The sequence below is a fragment of the Ascaphus truei genome, chromosome 3, assembly GCF_040206685.1.
Source record: "Ascaphus truei isolate aAscTru1 chromosome 3, aAscTru1.hap1, whole genome shotgun sequence".
Lineage (NCBI taxonomy): Eukaryota > Metazoa > Chordata > Amphibia > Anura > Ascaphidae > Ascaphus > Ascaphus truei.
The window spans coordinates 34,818,420-34,831,442 of NC_134485.1; the positions used below are offsets into that span (position 1 = coordinate 34,818,420).

At 45.0% G+C, this 13,023-nt stretch overlaps 1 protein-coding gene across 2 annotated transcripts in view; it reads left to right on the forward strand.

The window, feature by feature from the left end:
• The window catches only part of CYYR1 (cysteine and tyrosine rich 1), a 107,167-nt gene that overhangs the window by 26,713 nt on the left and 67,431 nt on the right, over positions 1–13,023 (forward strand). For both annotated transcript variants that reach the window (XM_075593305.1, XM_075593304.1), the window contains exon 2: positions 9,157–9,259. In XM_075593305.1, coding sequence (XP_075449420.1) covers positions 9,157–9,259 — 103 coding nt within the window. The remainder of the gene's footprint in view (positions 1–9,156; positions 9,260–13,023) is intronic.

Here is a 13,023-nt window from a genome sequence, read left to right on the forward strand (position 1 = left end):
CCGAACGGGAATGTCCATCTGTAGCGGATGGATCTTTCTCTCAGGACCCTCGTGATCGGTTGGAGTCTTCTCCTTCTAGCCAGGGTCACCGGGGAGAGGTCCTGGAAGAGCTGCAGGGTCGCTTCCTCAAACTGGCAGGCCCCTGCCGTCTTGGTCTTCTGGAACACCGCATCCCGCGTGCGGAAGTAATGGAGCCGGGCTATCACGTCGCGGGGTAGTTCTGTGGCTAGTGGCCGGCTTCGCAGGGCCCGGTGGCACCGGTCCATCATCAGCTCCTGTTCCGGTACATCTGGGAGTATCGTTGCCAACCAGCGGGACACAAATCCCTGTACATCAGTCACCGACTCTGGTGTCCCCCGCACCCTGATGTTATTTCGACGCTCTCTATTTTCCGCATATTCTTGCCGGTCTGTTAGCTCTGCCACCTGCGTTTGTAGTTGGGTCATTTTCTTATCGGTTTTCTTCACCCCGGCATTTGTGGCCGCTATATTGTCCTCCAGGGCCGCAGTTCTTTCTCCTACATTTTGTACATCTCTATGGAGCTCCTGTATCTCCGCCTGGAGTAGGGTCTTTAAATCTCGATATAACCTATATACCGGCAATTGCTCAGGGCCCTCTGTTGTCTCTTCATCGCGATCGGAGTCAGAACCCCCGTTTGAACTCGGCGCCATTTCTGTCTCTGCGCCCCGGGCGGTGGATCTGCTGAGATATCTCCTCAGATCTCCCGTATTCTTCTTTTTCGTGCTCTGCGGGCCATCCCTGCTGGTTCCCTTTACTGGCTGAGTACTTTCAGAGAGTTTTAATCAATTGTATCGTGGATATTGTTTGTATTCGCTGACGGTGGGGGACGGAGCTCAAGGCTTATGCTTCCATCCACCTCACCATCGCGCATGCGCCTCTCGAGAGGTTCTTTTATAGTATTTAATAGGAAGCTGTCCTTGTATTTATACTATTTTATTTGCAACAATATATAATCTAAGCCGCACCTTCCCACTCTTCTTGAGCGAGCTCCTTCTCTATTGGTTCTGGCAGCTGCTCCTTCCACACCGGGCTTATATGGATCAGGGTTGCCGGGAGGCGGGGCTAGTCCCCCGCTCCCATTGGATGGGAGCGGTCACGTGACCGCTCCTCCGCTTCCCCGAGCGGCAAATTTCAAACCTGCCTGTCTCTGCAAAGTTTCTCAGCCTCCGCACGCATCAGCGCGCATGCGTAGGGGGAAACTATAGCTGCGCTGATGACAGATGCAGGGGCTTTGTGCATCTGCTCAGCACGGCTCAGCCCTGCTCAGCGATGCTTAAACTCACTATGTCCCAGGCCTTAGGCTTCGTCCATGGATACCGCTTGCAGGCGGAGGCGCGCTGAGAGAAAGTGGGTGCTTTCCCTGGCATTAGGCTTTCCCTGGCCCTCATTGTGTGAACCGCTCACGTGACCGGCCCTGCGCTCCGGCAAGTGCGAAGATTTAAAATTTTACTAAGACCTACGCTTCCGCGTGCTTGCGTAGGCGAGCCCCTACTATAGCCGCTCTCATTGCGGCTGTAGGGGCTCAGTGCTGAGCGGAAGCACGCCTCCGCCCGCAAGCACTATCCATGGACGCGGCCTTAGCCTCCTCAGTTCCGGGCAGGGCATCTCCTCCCTTGGTGTTCCTCGTGTAGATTACCCGAGCTCGGTGCTTGGGCACTAGTTTAATCAGACCCTTGTTGAGCAGCTCTTGCAGGGTGGTTGTAGTTGCAGTAGCTCTTGTAGTTGGCGACCTCTGCACAGATTGTCGGAAGTGGCTTTGTCAAACAGCAAAAGGTTGTTCAGCTTGTCCCTCACTTTCCCCTTGGACCTGATGCTGTTTACATGGAAACTGTCCTCCTCCTTTTGTTCCATGCTGACATGAATGATAACTGCTTGCAGGCATCATCATTTATAGCTCCCCAACATTCAGTGTATTATGATGTCCCGATGAGCTTACGTGACCTCACAATGCTCTTGTCGGCTACCTTGCTAAAGACAGTATTTTGACCAATGAGTAATGACTACTCCAGACAGATGACAGAAGCTACAACTTAGCCACATCCTCCCATTGTGATGTCACTGATGACCTCAGTGTTCTGGCCACAATGTTCTGCTCCAGTTGCATTCCTACTTTATGAATTAAATAGAAACTGCTGTGTTGGTCCAGTTATGATAGTGCAGAATACATGAGTACTTCCGTATTAGGCGATACCTTTTTGTCTATGGACTAAGAATTGATTACCTATTACCGAAGTACTAATTCATTTTGCGCTATTACAACTTCACGAGCACCCAGGCGGTGCTATTAAAGTAATCTGTATAAACTTTAATTCAAATTGATACGTTTTTGTCATTTTAAACAAATGTGATTTCTGCCGCTAAATTTTCTTCTCGAGCATGACATTTGGGTGAATATTTATTGATGCGGCCCACCTTTACCCATGCCTGAAGATTGCTATGAGTTAGTTTTGAATGCTTTTTATCTTTGATGTTTACCAAGTCAGAGAAGGCTCGCTCTGAAAGCTGTGTGCTATGAAAGCTCACAAGAATTGTGTGATTCTAGGACATTGCCTTCAGGTATTCTCCGGGCGTATATTGCCAATATTATGAAACATTGGTTAACCAACCTTTCATTTACCTTGTGTTTAATATGCCATTCAGTTGAGGACAGTCTGTAGCACAGCTTATAGTAGTTGACTTATATTACATAAAATTATAGACATCACATCAATCGTGTACAAAAAAATGCATTGTCGCTACTACACACACACACTGCCAATGTTAATCCACTGCATAACGCAGCTTCAGCTATGCTGGACACGCATATGCTTAAAGTTTAAACTGAGTACGAACATGTTCAAACACGCTTGAAGGTTTTGATCAAGTTCTCAGCGGGACGTGTATATATGGATATCAGTCACACCACATTATTTTGGTCACCCTAAAGTGACGTGGTCCCCCTGGAGTGCCTCATGCACCCAGTTGGGAATTGCTGGTGTAGGCAGGTCCTCCCTGGGACCCCTTGGTTTTGTGCGTTCCCCCTTACCTGCCAGCCTGGGGCGCGCGCAGGGAGATGTTGGGTGCCGCCAGAATAGCAGGCGGACCCAGCACAGTAGTGAGGAGCGCTCCGGAGGCTCTGCGGTGGGATGCCAATAGGGCACCGCCATTTTGAAATGGGCATGCGCACCAAAGGCTTGCACCTGCGTATTGTCCACAAGAGTTGCGTCAGCCATTACGGGAGCGCACGCATGGGCAGGAGGAACAGAGACAGCGGTGGTCATTATAGTTATTACTTCGCTTGGGAACTACAATCCCCAGCAGCCCCAGGGACTGCTAGTCGAGTGGCTAAGCTTAGCCAATAGGGCTCTAGGATTCCCCTGCTCGCCGGATTGAAACATTTGGCGTGCTGCGAGCCACGCCAGTCAGAGCTGGGACACAGAAGGGTAAGGGTGTGTGTGTGCAGGGTGTCAGTGGCCCCCTGCACTACGCCAGAGATCCCCCTTATAGGCCAGACTCCCCCATAAGCTTGTGGCTGCTACAGGGACAGGTTCAATAGATAAAGACATTGCCCCTGTAGTTGCAAAGTGTCAGGGACACAGCAAGACACCGCAGAGTATCTGCGACCAGACCACCAACGAATTAGAGACACTCTTCATGGTGGGACACTTCAGCGGTAGTCCACCCAATGCAGGGGCGGAGGCTTCGCTGATGACGTTGCTGGATCAGCGGATCCCTCCGTGCTCTTCGGCCATACCAGAGTGCTGGAGCACCTGGGCAGGTACCTCAGCAAGTGCACCAACAATAACATTATTGTGGGCAGCGCTGTCGTGACACACACATTGGGTGGGTTGGCTCCTGTGGACACTGGGTGGTTAGGTGCCCAGGGCACCTCAGTACTTTCGGGGGGAACCTCACCAGGGTGTGGACAAGGTGGTTGGGGGCACTGTGGGGTTACGGCCGTACGAGGCATGCAATACCCATGTTCATTTTTATGTATGTATGTATAAAATGTTCTTATCTGATGTTCAGTATACCGTGTGTGTGTGTATTACATTGGGTCATGTGTAAGGAGTATCCAGCAGTTCTAGGATCCTTCACAGGTGGAGGCGCGGTCACTGGACGAACCAGTTACACCTCAGGCTCCCTGCAGCGAAGGATAAGGCCTTCTGTGAGCCTACAGGTAACAGCGCACCACACATATTCACCCTAAACACTGGGGAAAGGGGGCTACACTGGTATAAAGGGTTTTCTAAATACACTCTAGGTGGCTGTGACAGTAGGGGGTAGCCAGGCTATCAAAGGTTTAAGCTCATTTGGTTACTCCTGATCTGTGTGTTGGGTTTATAGAGTGTCGGCTCTTGAGCCCAAGGTTGGTACATGCATAACCTGTAATGTAAGGTAATAAAGTATTTTGTGGTTTTTTTTACCTTTCCAAGAGTGCCAGCAAGCAGAGATTGCTGTGGTATGAGTTTCAAGGGGGGGTTTGCAGAGAAAGTGTTGTCAGAATGTGCCTAGCTAGTCAGGGCCCAGAATTGCTGGTTCCCCTAACAATGTACCCAGGAATCCTACCGGATTCCTGGATGCATGTAGACCGTGTCTCGGTACTATCTCCCCTTAAACGCTTTCGTGACTCAATGGCTCGTGGCTCCCTGCCTCAGCACAGACCAGAAAGGTAAAATGTGCATACAGTAGGGATGTGAGGTGTCCCTAAAACAGTTGAGGGGTCCCTAGGTTAATGGTGATGCCCAGGTCACCCAGAACCAGTATATAGGTTCTGGGGGGTACTCCAATCATCTATAAGGTTGTGAGGGCTAGTAAGAAGTAATGTGCAGCTTCTTATTCTATTTCCCATAACCCACAGACTTAGGCTATTTTTATAGTGTATATTTTATTGAACAGTGTGTTTTAAAACATATGCTTTGTGCACAGTAAAATGAGGCACAGGGATGAAAAGTATCCCTGTAGCTGAGGGAATCCCTAGGTTAAGGGGGTACCCCAGTTAGTGCCAAGGTGTCCCAGGGCCTGTATTAGGTGTGGGTGCACCAACCGAATATGAGGTACCCCAAAATGTATGCTGTAATAAAGTTTGGTTCATAGGGTGTTATAATGTATGTATAAAAATCCATGCAGTCAGCCTAAGCATTTGCATAGAAGACATGATGTCTACCTAACCATCTGGCCTCAAAGGGAATCCAGGTGTCGGGCCATTTGGTAGCAAGGAGGGGCAGAGGAAAAGGCCCCAACAGTTCTTTCAGACTCTGCGGAGCCTTCCCTGCAGATAGCCATGCCCCTTTTTCTGACATCAGCCAGATGTGCCCTGCTCTGATTGGCATCGGAGAAATTTCTCACGCCTTGGATTGGACTATAGTATCTTTTCAATGAAAGTCAGATACTATTAGTGCGCCCAATAGATAGTATTTTGTGTGTTATTTCAAGTGTTCTGTCAAGGTTCTAAACTTCAAGTCTCGAGCAAGAAAAAGGCTGCTTTGGCTAAAGCTGCCTGGAATATTTTCTGTCCTGTTTTTGCAACTGTTTTTGGGGGGAAAACCTTATTGGGATTCACTGCAACTAGCAGAGTCTAGCTTTGTACCCCAGTCCTAAGGAAGTGTATTTTTTGCCTGTATTTTGTGTAACATTGTGTGTTTGCCTTTTCATGTGAATAAATGTACAATTTATTTGATTATCTTGTTTTGCTCAATGTATGATCCGGATAAAAAGGTGTAAATTGCCTGGTCTCCTGTGACAGTGGCTATTTGGATAAATAAGTGGAGTATAAGCTAGTATTATTACCACAAGATAAACCACAATGTGGAATACAGAATATTGCAAAGAATGTAAGTCAACAAATTGGAAAAAGAGAACACTTCAATATTAGATATGTATAGTGTCTATTAGTAACACTTTTTTTTAATAGAGTAGATAATAAATCATAGAAAGGATTTTTTTGGATAAAAGAAATATAAAGAAAATAAAAGTAAGTACATGAACAAAGAACAGTTATGTGAATGAATAAAACTGGTGACGCGGTTAGGTTATGAAAAGGGTGGGCAACTCCAGTCCTCAAGGGCCACCAACAGGTCAGGTTTTCAGGATATCCCTACTTCAGCACAGGTGGCTAAGTTGAAGACTGATTGAGCCACCTATGCTGAAGCAGGGATATCCTGAAAACCTGACCTGTTGGTGGCCCGTGAGGACTGGAGTTGCCCTTCCCTGGCTTACTACCTTCTTAGAGCAGGAAGGTAGTCTCTTATGCTGGTTAGGGAGTGTCCAAATGTAGTAGTTAGTTCAATAAAATTGATTCTCTCTGAGGAGGTCACAGCTGTTTGTTCAATCACTCAAAATTTAACAGTGTCTAAAAGTGCATTAACAGATTTATTAAACACCTACAATATAATAACAAGTCACACTCGTGAGGCCAGGGCCGCCGACAGCTTGTATGGGGCCCGGGCCCGACCCCTAGGGTATTTGCTGCCCTTAGTCTGTCCTATCACATGGGCCAATAAAAATTGGTCGTAAGTCATAGGTGACTTCCTATTAGCCCAAGACCGGGGGATTTAAACCTGAGCAGGAGATACTGGCACTCCCTAAGGAAGTTAGTATCTCAGGAAGCAGGGTGTCCCTGGAGCTGAAATTAACGGGTTTCCGCTCCGGAGACCCCCTACATCTCATACCTACACGTGTGTGTGTTTGTGGGCACCTGTTCCCCCCCCCCCCCTGCCACGGAAGATCTGGCCACCACATGGTTGTTTTCCCTGGGTACTGTAGCTCAACTGCTGGTTCAGGAAGTCTGAGTGGCTCCGCAGTTAGTTTGGGAGCAGCAACATGGCAGGCTTTCTCTTGGCTCTTACTGTGCAGCGCCTCCATCCCATGAAGATCCTACTGGATGCAGGATGGTCCCCACAGGCAATACTCCTTTCCAATAATCACACACCATAGTTAGTCCAAGAGCAGTTTTATTGCATAACCGCATGATCGTCCTCCAGCCCTGGAGCAGACCCCAGGGGCTTGAGGCCCCAAGAGCCCCTCCCAATCTCCTTAACCCTCTGATAGGGAAAAGGGTATCACACAGTCCCATAATCAACCACACTCAATTTGGTGGAGTATCAGATTTTATATCCGGGGGAAGGGCTTGTAACCCCGCCCCATAACAGGGCAGGTCCAGGTACTGACAGACATCACACTATATACATGTGACCCAGTCAATACCCTCCCCAGGTATGACCCTCCCAACTGCCGGTTTAGGCCTGCCCTTGGATAAGCAACATAGTACCCATCCAGGCTGCAACTGCAGGCTAGGCCCTGCGCAGGAGTTTAACCCCAAAACTGCCTGTTCTTATCAGGACTTATAGTGTTGAGGCCAGTAGAAGGCTATAATGGGGCACTTGGCTACAAATATAATAAATAAGCGTCAGTGCTGCTACTCTCGCCTTCTCACCCCCGCCCCCCTCCTGTCGGGCAGCCCTGCATGTATAACATCTGTACCATATATTTTTACATTGCCTTAACTTACAAGGTGAAAAACTGCACTTGGCTGCCTAAGCAACTGGTATGAAATTAGTCACCTCCAGGACCTTCACGGATGGTCGGCAGGGTTGTCACCACTCCGGGTTTCACCCCGAGACTACGGGTTTCAGCCACAAATTTGCGGGTTATGGGTTTACCTGAAAAATCTCCGGGCGATGGCATAGGCATTGCAGGGGGAGATGCCGCCACTGCTCCTGCCGCTGAAGGTAAGAGAAATAAATATATAAATAAATGTAAAAAATGTAATTGCAAAAATTCCGGGTGAGTCTTCAATTGAAGATGGCAACCCTGGCGGCCAGATGAAGGGCCCTGCTATAGACGAAATAGAGAAATATTTGAAGAATCTGTATCTAATGTGAAGTTCATAAATGTGTAATTATGTTAGTATTTTTTAATTTATCCAATAGATCACAATACATTTGTCTTTTTATCCTATTGTGGGGGAATTAGTGTATTATTTGCTGCAACTGCAGCTTTTCTGTGGAGAATGGTTCAGTAAGAGTGGCCTTGGGCATCTATTCTGAACTCCTGACATGGGGAAGTAGTGTTTAATGATATGACCGGAAAATATAGAGTTGCCACATATATGTTTTTATGATACGGGACTCCGAAATCCAGTATGAAAGTGTGACGTCACAATGAGTGATGAATGAATTGCAAATGCTTCAAACTGAATGGTATCTCCCACTTGACCGCTGTATTCTTTGGTTTTTATCATCTCTGCTCTTGTCCGTGCGGGGAAAGACGGCACTGACCTAACATGTAGCCGTGGAAGAAAAAGTAACGCCTATCTGGGTTGGTGTCATGGTATTATGAGAAGACCAGGCTGTGTACTAACTTTATTATTTTAATTTTAGTAAGGCGATATTTATCGGAAAAGAGAACTATTACGCTCAAGTAGAAATCTTAAGTTTGTATGCCTTCATTACAGTCATTTTAATTATAGCCATTTCACGTCAAGGAACTAGAATACAGGACAGACCTTTCTGGGACCACACGCCAAGTCAATGAAATAAGGGTGATCTATATAATCTATACAGGACATCTGGCAACTCCAGGATAAGACCTTTAAGCAAAGTTTTTATTAACTGTGTTTGATATATTTTGTACATTAGTTTGCAAAGTTTCACTTTTTATACTGTTTACAAATGTGTTTAACAATGTATTCCTAAATAGAGATGGAATATTTTGAATGTTCTCATTTTCGAGTATTTACAAATCCAGTGGAATGCAAAAAAGGTTGTCATTTATTTAAATATATAATAAACATTTAGTATTGTTGAATATTGAAAAACGTGACAAATGTAAAGAAATATATGCGAATTTTCAGGGGGAAAAATCAAGAAACGGAGAAAAAAAATGCACATTTGCCCATTACCATTCATAAATTTGTTTAACCAGTCTATTAAACCACTATAATCCCATTTCCTTGAGTGCACTAAATTGGGATGTAGGAAAATGTGTCCACTGAATCTAGTATAAAGTATATTTTTGAATGACAACCATAGAGCTTGGTAACGATTTTATTTTGTTTTTGCAGCTATTATCTGGTTGGATTTATATTTTATATTTATATTTATATTTTTTTGGATAGCAGCCGTTTTGTTGAATTGCATATGTTTGTTTCTGTAGATGTTTGCATCGCTCAGTGTGGAATTGACTGCAGAGCTTATTGCTGCGATGGGACTCCTCCATACTGTTGTTCGTATTATGCCTACATTGGAAATGTTCTCTCGTAAGTATCACACTTTCTTAGCATTCTGTTCTCTTCTGTTTCTTGAACAATCTTGTTTTTGTTTCTTTATTGGCAATAAGCACTGAACAAGTGTCTAAAGGATTTTTGCAGTGTAACGACCAGGTATTTGCAATAATGCTTCGGATCTTATTGATCCTACTTGATGACTTTAAAATTACTCCGTCATGTGGCAGCTTAATACACTGAAGCCTTTACCATGGCACTCACATTGTTGCTTTACATTGAAACTAGCCCGACTTCGTACGGCTCTCTCTTTTTCTTTCTCTCTTTCCTTTAAAGCTGCAGTTCAGTCTTTTTTTTTTTTTTTTTTTACATTTATTTTTTTACTTCAATAGTTTTATGTGTGCAATCTCTAATTACCTAAAGAACAGTATAGCTGCAGCTCAATTCGTTTTCCATGTATTGATAGGTCGAAATTTGGTGACATATTAAAAGCTGGCATTTGTTTATAATCTGCTTGACTGGCAGTGGAAGCTCATGAATATTCATGGCACTGCTGCATTGACAAGTGCTAGAGGGAGGGCAGGGCTGACAAAGGGGTGTGCCAGAGCTTGTGACAGGACAAGAAGGGGCAGTGCCTTAGCAAATGGCTGTTAAAATAGAATACAAGAAAATTGGTCTTTCAAAGTTGTTTTTTTTAAAACAGAAAATGCTAAAAGTATTTTTTCTTACTACAGAACTGATTTATTAAAAAAAACAAACATGCAGGATATTGACTGAACTGCAGCTTTAATACCTACCGCCTCTTTCCTTCTCTAGCATCCTTACTTTCTCCTCGCATCACTGATTTCCTCTCTATCTTTGTCTGCTTTCTGTGTTAACTTCATTGCTATCTTACTCTACTTATCAGCCACCAGGCTATGTGTTTTATGATGTCACCAGTATGATTTCACGTGCCAGATACATAGCCTACCAGATACAACACCGAATAGCTGACTTGCTTGAGAAATTGTAATAACTCTAAGGCTGGGTCCATAGAGGGGGAAGCCGTGCTGAGCCGTGCGGACGTTCCACGCTGAGCCCTGTCATCCTCAATGAGGATGTCTTTAGAGGGGGCTTCCGCAAGCGTCCGCAGGCGTCCTGAGACGCAGGGATTTTCAGCCGACAGCGAAACTGTTTCTCAGCGCGCTGTCGGCTGAAAACACCCAATCAGCGTGACACCGTGACGGCGCTTCGCAGGCTATTGGCCCAGCGACGTCACTGCCCCGCCTCCCGATCACGCACGCTTGCTCGCCTGCCAGTCCATAGAATCGCTCCTGACCGAGCAGGCAAGCCTCAGCGTCAGCGCGGCTGGACCCTTCTATGGCCTTAGCCTAATTTTGCTAGCAGCACCTCCTTTGGAGTGCTCGAGAGGATCCAAACCATGACCGCTAGCCTTATTTTGATACATAAATTAATATTACAAGTTTGTTCTAGGTCTTATAGTATGGGCGGGCATTATGAGACGCACAGAAAAACATTCTGAAATATATAGTAGATTATATCTCACAAAGTTTTATTTCTTTTTATAGTGATTAGAAACATGGAAAAGGGTACCTACGGTGTGCTTGATGCGGTCTCGTATCTAGCCCGATTGAGGACACATGTTGAATTGTTTACCACTGTGTGGCAATACTTTTGGTTAAGGAATTTGAATTGCTTTGACAGTCGCAGTTCTACTTTCACCTTTCAATGTATGTTGGTTGATCTGCTTTGACATTTTTAGGAGATAAAGTGTTGACCGTGTGAGCCAAACTGAAATTACGTTCCATAATACTGTACTTCTGCGGTCTTTGACGTTCAGATGTTCAGTGAACTTCACTTGAAATAAAAATATCTTATTGTACAGTAAAAGCTGGCCATTGTAGCAGACGGCAAAATGTGCTTGGCTAGCTTCACGGACCTAGCAGCCTTCTTTGTGGAGCAATTATAAGGAAATCTCTCTAGACATCATTATTGTGTGAAGATCACAGGGCATGAAATAAGGCTGCCATCAGCAGTACAGTGTTTGAATTTGCAGACAAGAACAACCTTTCCCCTTTTGTTTGTATTTGTCCCATATCCGGCATCACTGCAGCGCTCCTTTTTTAAGCAATTCCCCAACTCGTGTGAGCTGTCAATAACTGTGATGCCTTCTAACTGACCCTATATGCCAGACGCATGGTAAACACCATCCTGACTTGGCTGGGCTTTGTTAACAAGTCTTTGCATTTCTGTTTTCATCATGTTGTTGCAGCTAATTTCTGTGTTGGGTCATACTCTCAAGATTCAGTAAAAATACATTATAAAAGTTTTTTTTTAGAACAGTTTTATAGACCATTTAAACTAGGATGTTAAAATAGATTAAATACTGTATTATTGCAGATTGATCCCTGGTGTTTTCTTACTCTGTGCTGTGATGAGTTAAGTTTTTCAGTTTAAAGAGCTATTAAACATACTGTTACCCTTTGCGTGCCACGGCCCCTTTGCCACCAGGGTTTCATAGTGCGGTCACGTGACCGCCGCGGCCCTTAACCCGGAAACGGGAAAGGACCTCCATGGAAACGTAGGTTGCGATATAAGCTGAAAGCAAACACTTTGCTTGAGCCACTACGTCACGGGACCCCTGCAGTGCCAGAGCCCACAACATAGTGACTACGTCTTCGGGCACTAAAAGAGTTAAATTATTATTTTTTAAACCGCTTTACGTCTATTAGCTGAAGTGTTACCAGGGCAAGTGTTTGTAGATTTTATGTAGGTTGTGATATCTTTTTGCACACCCAACTTTCGAGTTCTTCATAGATAAAAATATACTGGACAGAGCTTTCAACATCTCATGGGTTACTGTCACAGATGTAGTATCTTGCATAGATATATCTATACTGCTATTCTGTAGACTGCCCCATATGCTGTTAAACCTTTGACCTTGCTTAGTAGAGGGAGTAGATAGAGCAACTATAATAAAGTTAATGCTTGTGGTCTGTATCAATACATTTCTGTAGGACATTGGAATGTAAAAACAAAGGCGATTTAAGGATAGATCAAAGCTGGGAAGCTAATAACTGAAGGTCAGAAAACAAAACGGAAGGAATCTTGATGCTACCAAACCTCCAATAGCGGAATCTCCCCCACAGGAAACACAATGATTAAATGCTGCATTCCAAATAGTATGATCAAGTACACGCATCCTTCCATTATGTTGGCAATCGTTATAAATCAGTCTTTAAATGTGAGAGACCCATAGAGGTCTACTGAGTAGCATGTATATTCGCCTGAAACAAGAATTTGGAGCTGCTGCAGCAACGACGATCTCCAAGTTTCCCTCACCCGCCTTCTCGCGGTAGCCCTTCAAACCCACAACAATTGCCCTGTTTTGCATGGATTCTTCTGAAGATGATTGTTATAGTATGGACATTGTTGGGCTTTAATATTAAGCTTTGTACTCGTGAGATCTTTGCTCCTGGAGGTCACATCTGCCTGCTCCCTGCCATAAACAGAAAGGTAGAAAACAGAGGAAGTGGCAGTGCAGAGCAAGTAAAGAAGAGGCTGGAAAGCACAAAGTACGACAACAAATATAATTAACATTAATCACACACAAACGGAGGCAGTAGAACCTCTAACGTGTTTTATGCCTTATCAGCGCTTTATCCAAGAGCGTCAAGATGGGTAATGTCAAGAATCCCACCTACCCCTGAGCATGTGACTGTATATGTGAAAGGGGTTAATAGCATCCAGCTATTCAGCCAACTCAAATCCCTGCAGGGCACTAAAAATTAGCAATAACT